At 39.5% G+C, this 23,368-nt stretch overlaps 1 protein-coding gene across 3 annotated transcripts in view; it reads right to left on the bottom strand.

Annotated features, from left to right (window-relative positions):
• Positions 1-23,368, bottom strand: part of MLF1 (myeloid leukemia factor 1) — a 56,319-nt gene that overhangs the window by 26,388 nt on the left and 6,563 nt on the right. For all 3 annotated transcript variants that reach the window (XR_007477364.1, XR_007477365.1, XM_049709750.1), the window contains exon 2: positions 8,587-9,161. Coding sequence is in view for 1 of the 3 variants with exons in the window: in XM_049709750.1 (XP_049565707.1) it covers positions 8,587-8,633 (47 nt within the window). In the remaining 2 variants the exon portion in view is untranslated. The remainder of the gene's footprint in view (positions 1-8,586; positions 9,162-23,368) is intronic.

Below are 23,368 nucleotides of genomic sequence, written 5' to 3'. Positions count from 1 at the left end.
GGCTGTTTATGAGAGTGTTTCCTGACTGTTTTGTTCTACAGATCTGTTTACTCTTGTGCAGTATCAATTGTTTTAAAGGAAACTGGTTAAGTAGAGAAAGAAATATATTTATGAATGACAAATAGCAGGTCCTCTGCATACCTGACCGAAACGATAATTTTCAACCACCCCTGCATTAGGACCACTGCTGGTCTGGATGATTGATCCATATTCTAAAAAACTGTAACATGTCGGTACTCTTACTTCTTCATTTGTTCTCCTACTGTCACTCCCTTGTCCTTTACATACCAATCCACTTGCGGACATTGCCCTGACTACTTTCCAGCCTCCTTCCTGCTGACAAACTTTATGCAAAGTCATAAAAGGAAAGTGCTCTCCAGTGTGTGCAGGTTGAGGATGCTCTTAGTGCAACAGAACACAAAAATTTCAACAGGAGTCCAAAAATTAAACTGTTCTTAAACAAATTAGTAACCGAATCTCTGAGAATGAAGAGTCTCTTTAGTTGAACGTTCAGTATTAACTACAGAAATGTACTTGTACTAAATTCATTTAGGAAATAGGATAAACTGAAGACACTAGAGCATTAGGTTTATTTAGAGATTATTCATATTTCATTCTTTCCAACTAAAAACAGACTCTAACATATTACGAATAATCAAGTAAAGATATTATACACACAAGGAAGAAAAATATCATAAATAATTTTCCCATGAATTCTTATAGAATTTTTAGTTTTGGATTTTTGTCTTATTAATAGGAGCGATGGGCACGGAAAATTTAACAGACTACTATTCCTAGACCTGCCACCTGTTAAAAGTTTGAGAATCACTATTTTAGCAGAAGTATAGGCAACTAGTACCATGCGGAAGTTGTGACAATTTAAAAATTAAGTGGATCAATGGCACACAATGAGAATAGTGGGCAGAAACAGTTTCCGAAAATCAAGTTTCCCAAATCAAGACGTGAAGATCAAAAGTTAGTTTACAATTAAGGAATCAGAATTTGGTGTATGTATCTCCCTACTTTTTACTTAAAGAGACAGAGTTTCAAGTAGTTCTAAGACAAATAAATGAGTTGTCTAAGAAATAATTCCTAGTTTTTACCGTAAAAACCAGACTGTTCCTAAGTATTTCATATCTAGATGATATTCAATGCCAGATGATACCAAGAAATTGGAATTATTTTTAATTTTGTTAGATGTAAATATGGCATTGTGGTGATGTAAGAATACAACAATATTTTTCAGAGATGTATTTAGAAATACATATGAATAAGATGACAAGAAGTCTGGAATTTGGTTTAAAACACTTTGGGGACTTCCCTGGTGGTGCAGTGGTTAAGAATCCTCCTGACAATGCAAGGGACATGGGTTTGAGCCCTGGTCCGGGAGGATCCCACATGCCGTGGAGCATCTAAGCCCATGCGCCACAACTACTGAGCCTGTTCTTTGGAGCCCGTGAGCCACAACTACTGAGCCCACGTGCCAGAACTACTGAAGCCCGCACGCCTAGAGCTCGTGCTCCACAACAAGAGAAGCCACTGCAATGAGAAGCCCGCACACCGCAACGAAGACCCAATGCAGCAAAAAATAAATAAATAAATAAATTTATTTAAAAATGCCCAAAATGCTTTGGAGACAGCAGCAGTGACAGAGATGGGTAAAGCAGGTGTAAATTTTGAAATTTTGGGTGCAGGGTATGCAGTATTGTTATACTGTTACACTTTTGTAGTATATATTCAAAATGTTTCATAAAAATCTTTAAAGAATAAAAAAGAAATAGAACTATGTAGAGTTAAAGAATTTCATACCATCTGATGTTTTTAAAATGGATGAGTCAAAAGAGAGTCCTTTTGCTGAGATCTCTATACTCACTGGACTTTTAGAGCTTAGAATATGGGTACAAGTATGAAGATTAAAATATTCATTCTAATTAATATGCAGTTACTTAAGAAAACCAGTCAACTTTCCCTTTAGATACATGGATGACATTCAACTGCATGAAGAAAGATACTTCAGGGAATACTAGTTTTGCTCAGTGAATAAATGAGTATTAAATAGCTATTATTTTCCTATAGAAACATAACATTCAGTAAGATTTATTTTTCTGATTGCATTATAATTGGGTTAAAAATGCAGCAACTAAATGTGGCTCATTTAAAATGTTGCCCAGGTTTCTCTTTATTTAAATAGGAGTAGGTATATTTATACATAGAGCAAATGCTAAAAAAATCTTAATTTTTTTATTGACATGAACAAAAGGCTGCTTGTTGGAAAAAGCATTAAGACAAAAGTGGGCTCACAGTCTGGCTTTTGCACCTGTCTGAACCATTCAGGAAGAAACCTGGCTGGACCCTGAAGTGAGTTCAACTCATGTCTACCCAAAACAGCAGCTGCTTGGAAACAGGACTTTAAGATTTCTCCTGTTCAAGCTTGATTTTTTTTCTTTTTTAACAAAGGCAAAATCTCTTGTGGTAGCAAGAAGTTATTTTAATATTTTAAAAATTAATCTAATAGAGTTTGTTTTCTCAGGTAGGAAGAGTTTTTACATTTTTCTACATATTCATATTGTTCTCTTTTGAAAATTAATGTTTAGGGACTTCCCTTGGTGGTCCAGCGGTTAAGACTCCACACTCCCAATGCAGGGGGCCCAGGTTCGATTCCTGGTCAGGGAACTAGATCCCGCATGCAGCAACTAAAGATTCCACATGCCGCAACAAAAGATCCCGCAGGCCATAACAAAGATCCCACGTGCTGCAACTAAGACCTGGTGCCGCCAAATAAATAAATAAATATTTTTTAAAAAAGAAAGAAAATTAATGTTTTATTCTTCTAGGAAAATAAACTAGAAATATGATGACACTTTACAAAGCTAATACCCTATAAACTGGTCATACTGTGTACATAAACTGGTCTATAGTAATAACTTGAAATGTGGTTAAAGATGTATATGAAAAATATTCTTTGTACATCCACAGGATGCAGTATTTTGCATCCACTAAATTCATGCTTTAAAGAATACCTAAAGACTAGGGAAATGCTTATGGTATATGTTGAGGAAAAGCACAGTATATTTATTTTTATAAATTTATTTATTTATTTTTGGCTACATTGGGTCTTTGTTGCTGCGCGGGCTTTCTCTAGTTGCGGTAAGCAGGGGCTACTCTTTGTTGCAGTGCGCAGGCTTCTCACTGCGGTGGCTTCTCTTGTTGCAGAGCACGGGCTCTAGGTGCGCAGGCTCAGTAGTTGTGGCGCAGGGGCTTAGTTGCTCCGCAGCATGTGGGAGCTTCCCCTACCAGGGCTTGAACCCATGTCCCCTGCATTGGCAGGCAGATTCTTAACCACTGCACCACCCGGGAAGCCAAAATAGTATATTTATAACCATAAAGTTTGGTTCCAATTTTGGAGAAAAAAATTCATATATGGAAAATAGAAACGAAATACACCAAAATAATGATAGTAGCTAAAATCTTGAGTTGCATGATTTCCTTTACCAAATTTTCTATAGTCTTCAGATTTTCCATGAGAACGCATTTTCATTTAAATGAGGAAAAATTTACGTATACTATTATAATGGCCATACTACTTCTTTCAGCATTGCTGACACAAACCACAATCAAACAGAATGAAATTTAGCACCAAACATATGTTTTCTACTCCGTTATATTTGCCTATCAGAAGCTAGGAAAAATTGTTGCCCCCTCCCCCGACAAAAAAATCTTAACTCCTAGATTGATTCTAGGTCTCTTGGGATAACCTCAACATAAAAGTGTTTTTTTTAAGGGCTGGTAATGTTTCATTTCAGAATAAGTTTTTTTTCTTTAAGATTCTCTCAAATATATATATGTTGTATATATATATATAATATTTATATTATATATACATGTAATATATATTTTTTACCAGAATTACAATTTTACTGGCCTGTACAAGAATATAGATATTTGTGCTTCTAAGTAAAAAAGCAGTACACTATTCTTTATTACACAAGGGTCTTAGATAACTGATACGGCAGTCCCATTCATCAAGGGAAATTCCTTCCTTCCACTATACATGGTAGTGGCATAAGCAGATTGCTATGGGTCTTTGATCACAAAAAAATGTTTCCTAGTCTCAGTAAGGTGTATGGGTCCATAAAGAAAATAGATCAGATGATATATTTTCAACACTAGAAATAATGCATACAACCTTCGTAAGAGAATCTTTTAAGGCATGGACCATGACTTCTACAAATTTATAACAAAGTCCATGGGGCTGGGCATATAGTAGAAAACTAAGAAATACCTGAAGAATGAATTACATTTCCATAGGCAATTTTATTTGCCTACTGTTTAGAAGCACAGTTTAAAACGGTGGTGTGGCAGAAGGCTTTGATATTGTAAGAGATGTAGGAATGACTATGGCTCCTTCCCATCCTGTAGGTACTCCCCTACTTCTGTGTGAATGCTTACAAAGTCACTGACAGAACTAAGCATTATGATATGATCAGATGGTACCAAATGGCATTCTTTGACTATGTCATAATCATGTTGTGCTCCTTGGCTCCTAACTCAATGGTTCATACTTAACGAGCCAAAGAATGCCCCGAACAGTCTAGCTTATTTAATAAGGTGATTTTGTTTTATTTTCTGCCGTGGCAATATTCTCAATCAAGAAAATATCAGTCAATGCCTGTCTTGTATGTGTAATACATTCACTTTCAACTCAGTAAATAGGTCAAAGCAGTGTCCTCTGACTACCTCCAAAGTGCAAAATAAATAAATTTTTAAAAATTAAAAATAGAGATTATAGATATGTAAATTTTAGCCCCTGATGAGAGCGAGGAGATAGAAAAAGTAACATCCTAAGAATATATGCAGGGCTTCTCTAACCAAAGACTGGTCATCACAATATGGTGCCCACATGAAGAGTTTGGGTGGCTTAAAGAAATGCTAACAATTTACTATGAAAAATAAGGCTGATTTACCTTATTAAAGGCTGTTTAATGTCTAATAGCTGATAAGTAGTAACACAGCTATTCTTTGTAGACTTGCACAATCAGAATTTCATTTCCGTAGCTCAGAAGATTCGAAGTTCATGTTTCTGTACAAAGCAGAAGTTTCTAGATTGTACTAAATATATGTAAACTTTTACATTTAATAATCAATGTTTTTTAGGGTGTAGGATAGATGCCAAAATCATTTTATTCTCAAATTAATTTTTCTGTCCATACTTGCATATTTCTATTCTTAAGAAAGTGCAAATGGGAGGAGAAAGTAGTATTCTTGAGAGAAAACTGCATGCCAGGAAGTGCTAGCTTTTAGCCTTTGTGTTTTTAACCAAATTACAAGTATTATTTGTTTAAAAAGGTATATGTGAATGTATACTGTGAGGCAATTTTCACTGAAATAACTTCAGCTCTGAAACATATTATGACACCAAAAATGTCCTAAATATATAATAAAACAACAAACTTTAAAATATCACTTTTAAAGTTTCCCTTTAATTTTCTGATGAAACATTTAATATGTGCTATTATAGGAAGGTAACCATTAAAAATGAATATATTTGAATTCAAAACTAGATTTTGTTTTTTACTCAAATCTCTAAAGTGTTTGACAATTTGACACTGTATTTTACTAGTTCTAATTTATTTAATAATTCTAATTTTATATCCAAGAAGTATATACTTTTTGTCTGCCCACTTTTAATTAGTAAATTAGTAGAGTGTGCTTATTATTAATATCCCTGATTCTGAACTAATGAATTATTTAGAAAATGGTAGTATTTAAATTAGAAAGTGCCAACATCAACAATGGCACCTGTTGAATGCAAATACAGATCTTCCTCTACTTGTGATGGGGTTACATCCTGATAAACCCATCGTAAGGTGAAAATAACCGTAAGTCGAAAATGCATTTAATACATCTAATCTACCAAACATCATAGCTTAGCCTAGTGTACCTTAAACGTGCTCAGAACACTTACGTTAGCCTGCAGTTGGGCAAAACTAACACAAAGGCTACTTTATAATAAAGTATTGAATATCTCGTGTAATTTACTGAATACTGTACTAAAAGTGAAAAACAGAATGGTTGTCAGTGATGGGTTATTCACTCTCGTGATCGTGTGGCTGACAGAGCTGAGGCTCACTGCCCCTGCCACTGCCTACCTCATCACAGTATTGTACCACATGTCGCTAGCCCGGGAAAAGACTGAAATTCAAAATTCAAAGTATGGTTTCTACTGAATGTGTATTGTTTTCTCACCATGGTAAAGTTGAAAACTCTTTAAGTGGAACCATCGTAAATTGGGGACCATCTGTAACTACTTTCAGCAATCCAGCAATCAACTAAATACCACATTAACTACAAGACAGAGTAAAAGACGCCAGATTGTCATTAAACAATATCTCTTGAATACTTTCTACATGTCAGACATTAAAATAGCCACTAGTGAACCCAATGACCAGACACATAATGTTAGCAATAGGGATAATATTTATATAAAAGATGGTGGGCATGGAACCCTTCTGTGTTCCTTAAGGTCAGTGGATGATTTAATAAGGAGTCTGTCACCTTTATCAATTCCTTATGCTTGACTTGTATTAAGTAGTGGATTCTCATTTTGTTTGGGGTTCGGGTAAAAGGGATGGGTCAAATGACACATTACTTGAAATAAATATAAACTCACATTCTCTTTCTCCCTTGTCTCCCCTAATTATGTTTATTCTCTATATTGTTAATTGTGGAGCAAAGAAATTATAAGTCAGTTTTATAAAGTTAATTAATTTTATCCCAGATTTCTATGATATGGCTGCCTACATTTGAAGAAGGCTACAGAAAATGATGACTGAAAAACCTACTGACATGTAACTGATGGTCCTATCCATCCTAAGCCCATGGGAAGAGTGTTCTTTGATGTATGCCTACTATTTGTGGTCTGTTACTATTTCTGACCCTGACTCTTGGGTTCATTGCCTTTGCTCAGAAAGCGTCACCCAAGAGTTTAAATTACACTTTTGCTAGACGTTTTAAAGAAGGTACTAATTATACATTCATGGTTTAGTTTAGTTCATTGCTCTTTTGATATAATCAAAGACAATACAACTCAAAAGTTGTCTGTCATAATCTTCTTAACTGTCGCCCATTGTACTGATGTCACAATTACATAAGAGCCACTTCAACAGCTCAACTAATCTATGGATATATTTAGTCCCTACTCTCAGAGGCTTTTAAAAGAGCAAATCATAATCCAAAATTTGAAATGTGTTAAAATGACACTGGTCATAAGCGTCCCAACTGCTCCTAAACAAGTTAAAACAGCATGATAAATTTGCTAGAGTCCATACACCCCTTAATTATAATGAATAATCTTTAGAATAAAATATTAATCATTTAACTTTTTCTAAATTTATCATTTCATCTTTCTACTGTTAATTTTCTTTCAGTTATTACTTTTATGTTATTTGGTTTTAATATAGTACTAACACATTTAAGCCAATATAATATTTTTCTTTAAAAACAAACAAAAAAATCGATGTAGTAAACTGTTAACATTTTAACTTTTTAAAAAGATGGTCCCCAAGTTGCACAGATAGAGAATTTAAGTGATCAAAATAAATTAGGACAGCAAGTCAAAATTCAAACTGACAAAACGGGTAAAAAAGTAACACAAATCTTCCTGTTTTAGGGATCACTAGATTGTGTTATTACTTTTATATAATCGACAAAGGAAGAACTAAAGGAAAAACAAGACACAGCAAAACCCAGAAAATTAGATCATAATGAAACAACTAATTTCTGGATGCCTTCGTCTTAAGGCATCATATTATTTCACTTGGAACCATTCACTGGGTTGGCACTTGTTTACCTGAGGTGTTCAGTGCACCTCTCTCTGCTTCCCTGTCCTATTTGTACTTTTGACAGAAAGAGGAGTCTCTCTCCAAACAAGGCTAGCTTTGTAACAAAGCAAGCAAAGGAAACAAACAGGGCACTTGGCAATTTCCAGCCACTTCCAGGGAAAGACAGCAAAACTCTCCAAGTGCTCTTATAAGCACGTATTATGGAAAATACTTCTTTAAAAAAAAAAGGTTCCTTTTTTGAAGACTTATTAAACATTCCCTGCCCCTCATTTGGAATAGAAGCAGGTGTGGAAAGGGTCCTGTAAGTATAATTCTCTGCAGAAGTTCCACCGAGAGGGCAGTTACCGTTGTCACCTGCAAAGCCTCTGCGGCTGCGAAGACGGGACTCCCAACACCAGAAGCACAGGGGTTGCGGGGCGGGAAGTATCCGAAGTCTGGCCAAGTTGAGAGCAGCCGGCACACGGGTTTGTTGGGCGGGGAATCCCCCCACCTCACGCCCGCCAAATTTCTCTCCCCTCCTTCTCACGTCCCGAAATCCTCCTCTCCTCTCCCTCACACGCCCCTAAATCTTCTCCGTTCCCTCTCACGCCCCCCAAGTCTTCCTCTCCCTCAAACTGCCTCCTGGAGTCACTCGAATTCCCTCTCGCCCTCTTGAGTTTTAACTGACTCTTTTCCCTTAAGATAGCTCCGTTCAAGATCCCCGAGTTCCCGCGCGACCCCCGGCTCCCGGCCCGCCGACACTCACGAGAAGAAGGGATCATCCTCAAAGCTGCTGCTCAGCATCCCGAACATCCTGGCTCTGTCTCGGGCGGCGGCGCTTGCGGACAGATTGGAAAACGATGTAACGCCGCGGCCGCGACCCGAGCCAGCCGGTCCAGCACTGTCGACGCTTGTCTCCCAGTCGCTAAGGCAGTGCCCGTCGGGAAAGGCGGTGCTTGACGCGGAGCTGCTTTCCCATTGGACGCTGGTCACATAACGTCACCAAGATGAGGCGGGAAAACAATGTGCCACTGCCATGGCAACCGCCATCAACACAGGAGACTGGAAGTCTGGCCACGCGCCAGCCAGGCAACCCATCGTGAAGCCTCGGGTAGCACAAGATAGCTTGTTCTCTGGGCTGCAGGAACACAGAAATCAGTCTACCCCTTGTGTGACCTTGGGCAAATCCCCCTCGGCCTCGAACCCCAAGTCTCTTTTCGGGAAAATGGAGATGGGTCAAGATTTAGGCCAAATGGCGTCCAAAGACCCATTCACCGGCCACATTTTGTGATCCACAGCAGAGTCCTATATCCGAAATGCTCTGTGGTGGTTGGTCGGACACTGTGAACAAATAATAAGAAAAGATATGCAAAAAGATTTTGAGTACAGTTAGTAAATAGTGTACCCAGTACTTGAGGGAAATGGGATGAGGCCTATCAGATTTCAACAAACAATCTTTGCCTTTTGTGAGCCTGAACTGAAAGCAGTGTTTCCCAAAGTGGGAAATGCTTAAGTTTTACGTAGACATGTTCTTTAAAAATAAGATGAGAATTTTGCTCTCTTCCATCCTCTTTCCAGTCCCTCTTTCAAGAAGCAAGTCTCACTTTGATGCTGGTATGTCTTTAACACCTTCTCCAGCATTCCTTAACAGAGGAGGACTCAGGCACAAGGCCTGCAGCAAGCAGCCGTAGCCAACTAAAATTCCATTACTGTATATTTTTGTTTTAATTGTATTTATATCTGAGCCTTCTGTTTATGGCAAGTGAAACTGGTTTTAAATTTAAAGCAGTAACTAGTCTTTAAACACTAAGTGAAAAAGTGAGCTAATTTAAGGAAACAGTACAGGTGGGATTTGGATATGTTGGGGGGGAGGGGGGAGGGCATCATGACAGTGGTTCTCATACTATTGAGCTTTGGAAAACACTGTCCTGAGAACTTTCAGGAGCCTAAAGAAAGGTGGAGAAGAAGAAAGAAAGAACATTAAAGAAAGAGAAGAACAATTGAGTCTAAGAAGAGAGAAAATGCACCTTGCATGTCCATCCTTAATTAAGTGGGCTCCCCAGCCTCTCTAGAGGGCTGTCATGTGGAGAGAGAGTGTTATCCATGGCTCCACAGGGCCTCCTGGGATTGGGCCAGAGAAGTGGCACTCTGCCAGAGTGAAGAAGCGTGCAGGGCCTGATTTGGAGGTGGCAGGAGTACTCAGGGTTATTTTGGGAGCCAGAAATTTAATCCTTTGGACCTTTTACCTCCCCACCTTTAGCCAAGTTCTCTGGCAGCCCCCCTTTCCCGAAACTGGTGACATGAGGTTGGGCAGCCTTCACAGCTGAAGTTGAGATAGTATAGCCCTTCCGGGGAAGAGGATATTTTCTTCCCCAGCCTCAGAATGAAGTTCAGAGAGCATATACATATTAGGGATCTTCTTGATTAGTTTCAAGGCAAAAAAAAAATAGTTTTAGAAGACCTGAAATTATTTTCTCTTTAAAATAATACAACCCAAGATGTTAAGGAGGCCACACTTTAAAAAAAAAAAAAAAAAAAAAAAACTTAAATGAAATGGGGTAAGTTATTGGTGATAAATGATAGGATTAAAATAGTTCTGGATTAAGGTCAAATAAAGCAACTTGTGAGAAGTTTTTCCCTCTTGTTCCCATTGGGATTTTTCTTAGAATTGCACTGTTAAAACATGAAAACTTTAGTCCAGGCACAGGTTAGTCAGGGAGTTACCTGGAGCTTCTAAAAACAGTTTGGGCCTAATGGCCAATGCTTAAAAAATAGTTAGTAGAGGAAAAAGGACAGTTGAAGCTAAAGAGACCTCATCAGTTTCAGATCAGATAGGTAAAGAGGGAGGAGGTGAAAGACGAGGTGGGTTGGCAGAGGATGAATACCAGAGGAGGGGAGAATAGAGATGCAGAGCAGGACTAAGGGGAGAAGGTCCTGGACTTGGCTGTAGATAGAAAAACAATAGCTCATATTTACTGAATGTGTGCCAGGCACTGTTATAGGCACTTCCTGTGTATTAACTCATTAAATCCTCACAAGATTTTTATGGAGTAGCAATGGTTTTTTATCTCCGTTTATAGGTAATGCAACCAAGACACAGAGAGGCTAAGAAAATTGCCAAAGTTCACACAGCCAGTAATTGAACTGGGTGGGGTGCCTGGAGTTTTCCCGGGTGGGGGCTACTTACACCAATGTGGGTGATGGGCCACACTTAAAGATGCAGGATGAAAGCAAGTTATTACTTCTCAAAATTATGCTGACAAACTAAAAAATGGACCCAAATTAAACAGTATAAAATTCAGTGGGAATATATTAAAATCAATTCAATTCAATTGTACAAGTATCTACTGAGTGCCTACCCTCTGTCAGTGATTGATCTAGACACTGAGTTGTTGGTGAACAAAACAGACAAAAATCCCTGTCCTCCTGGAGTGTATATTCTTGTGAGGGCAGAATGAAAATAAATAACATAGAAAGTAGTATGTTAAAAGGTGATAGGTGTTAGGGGAAAAACCAAGCAGGGTAAGGGGGATGGAGGTGTGTAGTTATAAACAGGGAATTCTGTGTAGGCCTCATCGTGAAGGTGAATTTGAGCAGGCTCACTGGAAGGAGGTGGACATGTATTGGAAGAGCATTCCAGGCCAGTGCAAAGGCCCTGAGGTAGCATGTGCCTGGTGTATATAATGCACAGTCTATTCATAGGTCCTGCAACTTACCTTCAGAGGAATGAGATAAGTCAAGTAAAGTGAAAATTACCTATAAGGATAATAGCTCCTGTTTGTACTTCTTATGTTCCAGGCATTGTATTAAGTGCTTTGTATACATTTTCTCATTTAATCCTTACAACAACTCTGTATACTAAGACAGAGGTCCCCAACCCCTGGGCCGTGGACCAGTACTAGTCCATGGCCTGTTAGGAACCGGGCCACACAGCAGGAGGTGAGCGGCGGGTGAGCAAGCGAAGCTTCACCTGCTGCTCCCCATTGCTCCCATCGCTCGCATTACCGCCTGAACTATTCCCCACCCTCCATCCCTGGAAAAATTGTCTTCCACAAAACCAGTCCCTGGTGCCAAAAAGGTTGAGGACTGCTGTACTAAGATGTTTATCTCCATATTATATATGGAAAACCTGAGACACAGAGAAATCTGGTGATTATCCAGTCAATTCAAATCCAAATTAGCCCTATTCCAAAGCTAGTATTCTTGCCACCACCCTGCTTTATCTCCCTATAAAAAATTAATCATTTACTGAGTATCTCTAAGTACTAGGCACTTTTATATGTATAATCTCTAGAGAAGCAAGAATAACTACAATTCTGCAGCCTGTGGAACAAAAACCACATTCACAGAAAGATAGACAAAATGGAAAGGCAAGGACTATGTACCAGATGAAGAAACAAGATAAAACCCAGAAAAACAACTAAATGAAGTGGAGATAGGCAACTTTCCAGAAAAAGAATTCAGAATAATGACAGTGAAGATGATCCAAGACCTCAGAAAAAGAATGTAGGCAGAGATCCAGAAGATGCAAGAAATGTTTAACAAAGACCTAGAAGAATTAAAGAACAAACAGAAGAATTAAAGAACAAACAAAGAGAGATGAACAATACAATAACTGAAATGAAAAATACACTAGAAGGAATCAATAGCAGAATAACTGAGGCAGAAGAACGGATAAGTGACCTGGAAGACAGAGTGGTGGAATTCACTGCTGCAGAACAGAATAAAGAAAAAAAAATGAAAAGAAATGAAGACAGCCTAAGAGACCTCTGGGACAACATTAAACGCAACAACATTCGCATTATAGGGGTCCCAGAAGGAGAAGAGAGAGAGAAAGGACCCGAGAAAATATTTGAAGAGATTATAGTCGAAAACTTCCCTAAAATGGGAAAGGAAATAGCCACCCAAGTCCAGGAAGCGCAGAGAGTCCCAGGCAGGATAAACCCAAGGAGAAACACGCCAAGACACATAGTAATCTCTAACCACACTACAACTTAGGTTTCACTTGGAAAGTCACTGACCAAGTTGAGAGAATACAAAGAAAAGCATGAAACCCACGACAACGCTACAACTCTATTAAAAATACCAAGAGTTTGAAATGTCAGTGTGCTCTCTTTTCTTTCATCTATTAATTCATCAACTATTTATTTAAAAATAGCTATATCCCGAGCACTATTCTAGGCATTGAGGATTCACAACTCCCTGGCCTCTTGGATCTTCCATTCTAGCAGACAGCTCTTTTACCAGCTAATTCGGCAAGTATTATTGTTACAGCACTTCAGAATTTTCAAAATGCTTTTGAAGACATTATCTCAAGTGCCCAAGAAGAAGTAAACAGGTTCTTGAGTGCTGGACTTTCAGACTTAATTCTAGCTCTGCAGAGCCACGGGTGCTAGGCCATGATAAATATCTTCACTACAGTTAATTTCAATGTGTTTAGGGTTTCACTGTCTTAATCCGTTTTGTCTTAAACAGTGCACAGAGATGCTGCAGGAGAGTTACAGCAAATTCACAGGGGGTGCCATGCGACATTTAAAAATTTGAAGGAGGACTTCCCTGGTGGTCCAGTGGTTAAGAATCTGCCTGTCAATGCAGGGGACAAGGGTTCGATCCCAGGTATGGGAAGATCCCACATGCCATGGAGCAACTAAGCCCGTGCACCACAACTACTGAGCCCTCACTCTAGAGTCCGCGAGCCACAACTACTGAGCCCATGCGCCTCAACTACTGAACCCTGCGCGCCTAGAGCCCATGCTCCACAACAAGAGAAGCTTCTGCAAATAAGAAGCCAGTGCACCACAATGAAGGGTAGCCCCTGCTCACCACAACTAGAGAAAGCCTGCATGCAGCAATGAAGACCCAGAGTAGCCAAAAATAAAAAAAAATTTTTTAATTAAAAAACTTCAAAGGAAACAGAAACTTGACATCTGTCAGATGTTGTGAATCTACTGGCTTGAGATAGTTCACATATTTCAATACTGTGCTACATTCCTTAAGGTGATGTCATAGCTTTGGAAAGCTAGGTTTTGAGAAATTACCATGATGACAAGGAAGTACCTTGTGAAAATCAGTGTGGAAAAGGAAATGTCGATGGCAAAGCTCAATCTGTTCCCGAAGTTTGAGAAGTTAAGCCATGCTAGAGTGGCACACATCTGTCAGTGTGATTATTTAAGAATGATATAAAAATTTTTTTCTTTCAATGTATGTAATTTTTAAGAAGGCTACTGAGTTTCTAGGACATACATATTTAAGTTGTTTGGACTTAAGTTGTTGGTAATAAACAGAACCAGCTACTGAGTATTTCTTCAGACCTAGGGGGCACAGTGAATATATTACTGAGGCACTAAGGGCTCATGACCTGAGATCATTTGGGAACATCTGTCTTAACCCCATGATCTTTCTTTCTTTCAAATTTTTAAAAATTAAAAGTTGTATCACAAATCCAATTTTTCTAAAAGGTATGATTCATTTTCTTTTTAGTGTTTATTCTCTTTTCAACTAGCCGTCTTACCAGCCCTCTTACAAGTTTGCATTATATTTTTATGAAAGATGGGAAATCATACATAGTGATAAAAGACATATAATAAAAGCATAGGTCCAAGGTGTTCAAACTCCCTGTTGGGGCCACCTCTGGTCCCTACAGCATCATTGTTCAAATTAGGAACAGTTGCCTCCCTCTCAAGATACTTCCATTAATGGGACAATTGTTTAGTAAATTTATAAATCTACAATGTGTACGGTATGACTGGTGCCCCCTTAGGTGTTTCACACTTGATTACGGTAGCCCCCTCCCAAGCATGAATTCTTTCTACTTGTCAGAAGTTAATGTACCCAGCTCACCCACAAATTCATGAGCAAGAAATGTAATTTTATTTTCCTGTAGCTGAACTTGATTTATATTCTGTGTTCCCATTCTATTGGGGGTGACCCTTCCTTCTCTCCCAGGGAGACAATGCCAAGGCGGAGTTAGTTGCCAGCTGTGCTGCATCCCTGAATGCATCTTTATTCCACTCGCTGGGTGGAGTCAGGACACTAAGCATCTCACGGTGTGTGGCACAGTCTGGCACAATGAAGAACCGTCTTGTCCTAAATGTCAATAGCATTCTTCTCCCTTGAGAATCATACTCTCTAAAGCAAGTTTTTCCTCCAGTGAAGTAAACCTTCAAAGCAAATTTGACTTCACAGAGAAAAAATTTCAACGCTAAGTCCTCCTTTTTGGTGCCTGCTGCTGAGGTGAGAGCCAGGAGTTTTGTTCACAGCACGCCACGAATAAGCAGCACACTTTTCCAGTGGTGTTGACCTTTATAGCTCATTTTCTCTGTGGACACGTTATTTTGCACAAATTGTAACTGTCATATTTTATTTAGAAAAACATTGAGAAAATGTCACCTTTGAGGTATTGGTAACAAGAGATCTGCCTCTGCTGAAGGTGCTTTAGGCAGCCCCTTGGGGGCAGAATCCGAGGCTTTAGTCCCTGGGCTGGGGTCCTAATGTTCAGGTGGCAAAAAGGAAGTTTGTAGGAGAGAAGCAGAGGAATGTCCTGTCCTAGTGATGGAAGGCCAGAGAGGACAGAAAAACACTGGGGAGGGAGTGAAGGCTCACTGTAGGGTCAGGGCTGAACCATGGATTATACTGCTGTTAAATATGGGCAAAATGTTGGCCTTTCCCACATTTCTTAGATGTAAATCTTTGAGACTTTGATATTTTGAAGCACGTGCCATGTTCTTTTTAAAATATAGTCTTAGCTAAGGGCTCACTTCCATTGACTAACAGTTTCCACCTAAAAATTGTCTACCAAAAGTTTTACAAATTTTATGCTAATTCTCTCAGTAACCCTGTGAGGGAGGCACCATCGCCATTCTGCAGATGAGAACACAGATTCAGGGAGGTGGAGTGATTTGCCAAGGTCCTCTAGCTGGAGACTGGTAGAAGAGGGATTCTGATCCGGATGGGGCCACTTCAAGGACATTTTCTTCTCACTACGCCCCTAGGTAGTTCTCATAACGAAAAAGAACCTGATGGAGTGAAACGGCATATATGTGAAGCTGCCAAGATTGTCCAAACTTCGGCATAGCTTGTTTGGTTTAAGTACATCAAAACTTTGGCCTGTGTTTTGAATTTTCTTTAAAAACAAACAGTAGCAAAAATGTTATTTAATGAATAAAATGAAGCCTATTACTCCAAAGACAAGGAATCTGAATGACAATGTCAAGTAGAAATATGTTATACTAATTTTTTTTTTAAGTGACAAACTTTCCACAGAGACCATAACAGAGCCATGTGTAGTTATGGAAATCCACACCCGAAGACTAATAAATTTTCTAACTTACTTTTTAATTGAGGTGTAATTTAAATATGGTAAAGTCCACTAATTGTAAATGTACAGCTCAATAAAATTTTACATATGAATAAACCTATGTAGACACCACCCAGTTGAAGATACAAAGCATTTCAAATACCCCAGAAAATTCCCTTGTGGTCCCTCCCAGATCATCTCTCTCAAAAGTAACTAGTATTCTGAGATTTGCTTCTTTTGCTTAACATTATGTTTGCAAAATTCACTCATATTATTGCATGTAGCAGTAGTTTATTATTTTTCATTGCTGTGTAATATTTTATTGTATGAATTTACCACACGTAATTTACCCATCTACTGTTGATAGATTTTTGGATTGTTCCTTTTTTTTTTTTTTTTTGCGTTTGACTAGAGCTGCTATGACCATTCTTGTACATGACTTAATTTTTTTTTTTTTTTGGCTGTGCCGTGCAGCTTACAGGATCTTAGTTCCCTGACCAGGGATTGAACCCGGGCCCGGCAGTGAAAGTGCCAAATCCTAACCACTGGACTGCCAGGGAATTCCCATGACTTAATTTTTAAAATCAATTTAACATTCAGCTGTTTTTTCATCATCATTGAAATTCGGAAATTCGGAAATTCGGAAAGGTTTCTACAGACAATAATTTCATAAGGAGGATTTTTCTATTGAGTCAACTCTTTGATGTTTGCAACTGTCTATATTTCTTTTGTGTCTAAAATAGAAGGAACACTTTGTTGCATCTTTAAAAAATTGAAAAAGTTTAGAATCACGAAGCCTAAAACAAGTTGAACAGTAGGTATAGTAGGTAGCATTCTTTAAGAAACACCGTTGAGGTCATCTGTTCTCAGGAACTGTTTAATGTGACTGTCTAAAGTATTATTTTAAAAGTTATTTTTAAACATTTGATAAGATTTGGAGAGAATTCAAGCTGTGGGTGGATGTCCCACTGTGAAGGCAATCATATGAGAAGGCTGTCCAGGGCTTGAGGGAATTATATTGGAAAACTTTAAGAACTTGAATGCCTTCATCCTGGTCATATGCTTCGATGCTTTTACTATTTGAAGTGTTAGAAAAAATTTGCTTCCATCTTAGAAGAGTTGTTTTTAATTTCAAGGCCATGCAAGTTCTAATGCTATCTGGGGTATATACTTGGGCATAACAAGATAAAGGGGTGACAGGGAGTTAATCATAAGTAGCTCCAAGCTATACCTGGTTTCTTCCTAATTCATTTATCACCCTCAGACCTGGAATCTCCCTTGGGATACAGCCTCCAGCAGGGCTCATACTATGGAATGGCACTGGAGCCTGTTGGGAGAAACTGAGGTGGGCCAGGCCTGGGGTTGCTGGTGGGCAGGAGAATACTGTGTGGTCTGCTGCATGTTCTTAATGAGAAAAGCTAAAACCTACTATGTGCTAGGCACTTTAATTCACAACAGTTCCATTATTCTTTTATAGAAGTAAGTAAACAGGCTTTAGAGAGTTAATATGTGCAAGAGCATATTGCTAGGAAGTAGTAGAGTTGGGACTGGGAGCCAGGTTGTCTGGCTGTAGAATCTGGGCTCTTGATCGATGCACTGGTATAACCCCTGCTGCCTTGCTGTCTAGCACACAGGAGACTAGCTGTCTCCTTTATCTCCAACTGAGGATGGGGCTTTGCCTGGAGCCATAGTCAAAAACACAAACATCAATAAGGGCCAGGTAAGTAATGAAAGTGAGAGAAGTGGAATAGGTAAGATGATAAGGAGAATAAGAACAAACATTTATTGTTTCCACTATGTGCCAGGCACCACTCTAAGTGTTTTACATGTTTTAACTCTCTTAATCCCAAAAACAATCTAATGAGATAGACACTATTATTACACCCATTTTACATGAGAGGAAGCTAATGGTCAGAGAAGAGCAATCATGTGTTCAAGGTCACACATCCAGGAGAACCCTGGGAGTCTGGCTGGGAACCCACACTCTTATCCCTGTGCTGTATGGCCATGGGTGCCTGGAAGGGCGTGACAGTGGGCACTGGAGGGGGCTTGTCTCCAGCAAAGCGGGGAACTTCTACTCAGCTCCAGATGACTGCCCTGCAGAAATTCATGCCCACTGGTAGTATGGAACATCACATGAAATCTTCCAATTTTTTACAGTTAGCAATTAATTAAAAACAAGATACCCTAGCAGGCCAAACAAAACAAGGCTGTGGGCTGAATCTGGCCCGCAGGCTTCGAGTCTGTGATCTAGTTACTTCGAGCTTGAGTTGTCATGGCAGGAAAGGATACTTGAGCCCAGTAGCATCCACGTACTGCCTTCTGAGCATAGCTCAAAGCTGCGCTGACAGCAAGGCCTGTGTTGTGAGAGCTGAGAAGTGCCCGGACTCCCAGCTGAAGGCCTTCATGAGTGGATGCCAGTTGCCACATCACTGGCTGTCCATATCTTAAAATACTGGCACCATAAAGCAGTAGTTTCATTTCTGCAGGATATTTAGATTACAAACTAATGTTTTTCATCTGGTGTGCAAACATTTAGCACAAGTTTATCAGTTTGGGGTATTATATTATCTTTCTAATTCTGTTGTCTTAAAGTAGACCTGAGATAATCTTGCCTGTGCTCTAAAATGCTTGCATCCCAGTTTTGTAAGTTGAAGTACTTGTGGTTTTTGACTCTAGCTCTAGGTTAGGCCCTCCCTCAATTGGAGGTAAATGAAACAGCTAGTCTCCTCTGTGCCAGAGAGTGGGTCAGCGGTCCCTGTATAGCTTTGGGAAAAATCAGACTTTCATAGTGTATGCAATAAAGTATCAAAAGCCCATTTATCCATATAAAAGCAATCTGTTAAACTAAATGTGATTGGATGCTTCCAAGAGCTTTTTCCCCCTCTTAATATTTGTTACTTGTTTACTTGCTACTTGTTTTGTCACTAGCCAGAATGTATAGGAGAGCTATACATTTTAAACAAAAAGCTCACTAGGCAACATTTTTGGAATTTTATTTCTTTTACTTAATTTTTCTCCCTTCGAATCCTTATTTCCATACTGGGCATGTACTCTGGGTTCTTAGAAAGAAAAATGTTTAAGGGTTGTATTAGTTTCTTGGAGCTGTCATAACAGAGTATGTGGGTGGGTGGCTTAAACAACAGCAATCTACTCTCTCACAGTTCTGGAGGTTAGAAGTCAAGCTGTCGGCAGGGCCGTGCTGGCTCTGAAGTCTCTGGGGAAGAATTCTTTCCTTGCCTCACTCCTTGGCTTGTCCCCATCTCTCTCCAGTCTCTGCCCCCATCATCAAGTGGCCTGCTCCCCTGTGTGTTTCTGAATCCAAATTTCCCTCTCCTTATAAGGATGCCAGTCACTGGATTTAGGGCCCACCCTAATCCAGTATGACCTCATCTTAACTTGATTACATCTGCAAGGACCCTACTTCCAAATAAGGTCATATTCACAGGTTGCAGGTGGACATGAAGTTTGGGGGGATGCCATTCAACCCAGTGCATGCATCCATTAGTAACTTGTACAGAAATAATCAGAATAGGCAGGGAACAAATTTTTCAGAATTAATCATTATACAAAACTTGGAATATAAGCCAACAATCAGCTGGCAAGCTTGAAAGTTATATAATTTTACAGAACTTTTACAGCATGTGTTTAGGATATTAACCTCATTCCAACTTCTTCCTGCCTTTTCTACTCTCATTCTCTCCCTGGCCCTATTTTCTTCACTGACTTGTTAGGATTTCTCTTTTATCTGCTCATAGTCTTTGAATTATTATAAAATACCTGATGCTTCTCTGGAACAAAGAATGGAAGGAAGAAATAAATAAATAAATAAAATAATAAAATAACCACCATTAATTTAATGGTAGTGTTGAGATATTGGCCTCCATTTGAGAACAAACTCATTATGAGAAGCTTTCTAACATGAGAAAATGCCAGTGTAGATCTCAGAGTGATGTCTCTAATTGCCTAGACCTTTTTACATTAGGTATCTGCATGAGTTATAACTCTTTCGTGAAGATAAAAAGGCTGCTGCAAGAAATAGCCCCAGTGCTGTAAGGGCTGTCAGACAGGAGGGCATCTCAAATGAGATTAATGATGTCTGCCTTAATATAAGAAGATTTAGCATAACCAAGATTATGGATTCTGCAGAAACCTGCCAGCACTCATTTATCTGGAATAAATACTATTTTTAATTAAAGTCCTAAGGTAGGTTATTCCTGAACTAATGAGATCTATAGCGATTACCTTTGCAAATTAATTTTCTTTCTTAATTCTCAGTCATTTTGATGATTATGGCTTATTCAGTCTTACTCATGGCAGTCAGCTTGTAGGACAAGCCGATTTCTAGCTAAAGGCACTAAATAACCCAGGATTTGTTTTTACATGGTACTCTCATTTTCTAATTATATTTACCATTTAACCCAAATACTCTTATAGATCTGTCTGTCCAACTGAGCTGTATATGGCAAGTCGGCTTTATGAAATAAGATTACTCACAAGAGCATAAAGCTTCAATCTAAGTGAAATGGTAGGGAGTATAAAATCAGAAAATTACAGCACTGCTATTCTTAACTATTTGTTTCATTGATTCTGGCTCTTTGCTAGGCACTGTACTTTTTGAGTGTTGTACACACATCAGCTCTAATCCACATACAAATTCTGCAAGATAGGAATTACTGTTCCTGTTTACTAGATCATGGAACAGAGGCTTAGGGGGTTTAGGCTTAGGTTTAACTCTATAGCTCACTTCATACCACCATGCCATGCAGTCTCTGCTAACAGTGGCAATCATCCAGCTTTCAGCAGACCTCCATATAAACATCAGTGTTTATTAGTATGTGGTTCAACCAGGTTTTCAGTGACTCAATAGGGTTGGTTACTCTTGCGGTGTAACAAACCACCTCAAAACTTTGTGGTATGGAGGTGCCATTTTATTACATTCATAGATGCTGTGGGTAAGGAGTTTAGACTGGGAAATGAAGATGGCTTATCTGAAGGGCCTCAGCTAGGGGGACTGTGGCTGCAGGAGTCTGCACTCACATGCTGGTTGTTGGCTGGAACCTCAGCTGGAACTGTCAGCCAGGACACCAACATGAGGACTCTCCGTATTGCCTGGGTTTTCTCACAACACGGCAGCCCTTAAGTAATTGGCATCTTGTATGACAGCTCAGGGTTCTGGGGTGAGTATCCCAAGAGAATTAGGCATAAGCCTTTCCTGAACTAGTCTTGGAAGTTATGCTGTGTCACTTCTGGTGTGTTCTGTTGGTTAAAAGCAAGTCACCAAGATTGACCCAGATTCACGGAAGGGGATATAGACCCCTCCCCGCCCCCTCAATGGGAGAAGTGTCAAAGAATTTGCAGACATGTTTTAAAGCCATCACAGTGGGTAATAAATACTTAACTACATATTGTTACCTGTGGCTTACATGTTAGAGTTGAGGTTCTCATCTATTTCCCTGCCCCTTCCGGACGGCTCACCTGGTTGCCAGAAATGTAAGCAAGGGCACGCTCCAGGCAAATGCACCTCTATTACTAGTTGGGACTCCTGCCCCTAATTTCTGGCTGATCTACGACTTTGATACATTGGCTGGGGAAGAGTTGAAGCACTGGGAGCCTCCTTTTCAACCTTTCTTCCTAAGACACAGAGAATCAGACTATGCCTCTCGTTTACCTTAGATGGTTTACTTGGCTTTTTGGGAGTGAGAGCAGGCTGAAAAAATTCATATTTATTGCTTCACTCACAAGAGATCACACACCTGGTTAATTCAATTTTTTAGTAAGTTCAAATATTTGTTGACAGGAAGATCCTACTGGTGGAGACAGAAATCATTGATCAAAGGTTGGCTGGTAAATATAGAATAAGAATTGAATTGAGCATTTTCCATGTGCTTACAAGATAAGATGAATGAAAGGTTCTTTTTTTCCCTTCAAGGAGAAAAAGTTGAATAGACGTGGAAACTACTTAAATGGAAAAGGAGGTGATTAGGCACATGAGTTAAACGGATGATTTGGTGCCTCCTTTCCCCTGGGCCCTCACCTCAAGACGTCATACCATTTTGACACAGAGTCAAGCTGAAACATTCATGCCAGACCTCTCTAAATGGGATGCATTCAGGCTCCGAGAACTACTCTTAGCCGATGAGTACTGGCCTGGAATAGAGAACTGAGGAGCAATGGTGATTAGGGATTCTCAGGGTCGAAATGCCGCTCACTCACTTCATGTTTGAAATGTTTGTACATAAAGCTACTGCTGTCACAGCTTACTGTAACTTCATGAAAAGGATGCTTGTCAAGCGGCCTTTGGAGAGCTGGAAACGGGAGTATGCCACCCAGCAGCATTTGATGGAACTATTTTCTGAATTAGCAAAAATTTGAATGGGCAGATGTGCTGTGTAGCCAGGTTTCTTTAGGATCCTCTATATTTTTAAAGGAAATAGTAAGATTCATAATTATCAGGCTATTTTCTGCTCTGACAAGCTGAAATACATTTCCTAATCTCTCTTGCAACAGGAGAGTAGTCAGGTGACTAAGTTCTAAGGGATGACATACAAACTTCCAAGTTTCCTTTAATTTTAACTTCTGAGTCTTCTTAAGAGGAAAGGAGTAAGTACATCCTTCACACTGCCCGGAATGTGGGCAGTGGGATGTGAGTACGATGGCTAGAGCCGGACTGAATCACATGGTGGAAGCCACCTACCTAATGAGGATGTTAGAGCAAGAGTCAGGGTTCCTCACATGTGAAGCCACCATACCTGCCTTTAAATGTCTTTCATTTGAGAGAGAAATAAACGTTTTTCTTACTTAAGCCACTGTTTGTTGTTACTGTTGTCATTGTTTACCAAGCCAAAACTAATTGCTATAATTAATCCTAATTGATACACTGCCCTTGCAGATAATTTTATCTGCTTTGGTCCCAGCAGGAAACAAATGACATACTCAAAAGAGTTTAACGAAGGCAATATATACAGAGATGTGAGCAGGGTTAAGGAAGCCAATCAGGGACTAACAGCTACCGGAAACTGCCCCAGCCTCCAGGTCAGAAGGCAGGAGGAGGGAGCTGTTACTATAACATGGTGGGAACTGTATCCTTGAGAGAGGGGCTAGCCACACTTAGGAAAGCAACCACAACTGAAACAGCAGGGGTACAGAGACCCAATTCTCTCTCCTCCTTCCTGTGATTTCCTGCTAGTGCCTACTATTGGCCGAACCCAACCAGAAGCCAGAGGGCAAGGGAAACTGGGTGATATAGTCT

Source organism: Orcinus orca, chromosome 5 (genome assembly GCF_937001465.1).
Source record: "Orcinus orca chromosome 5, mOrcOrc1.1, whole genome shotgun sequence".
Classification (NCBI taxonomy): Eukaryota; Metazoa; Chordata; class Mammalia; order Artiodactyla; family Delphinidae; genus Orcinus; species Orcinus orca.
The sequence above is the reverse complement of the archived record's forward strand: the minus strand, read 5'-3'. Positions and strand labels throughout refer to the sequence as shown.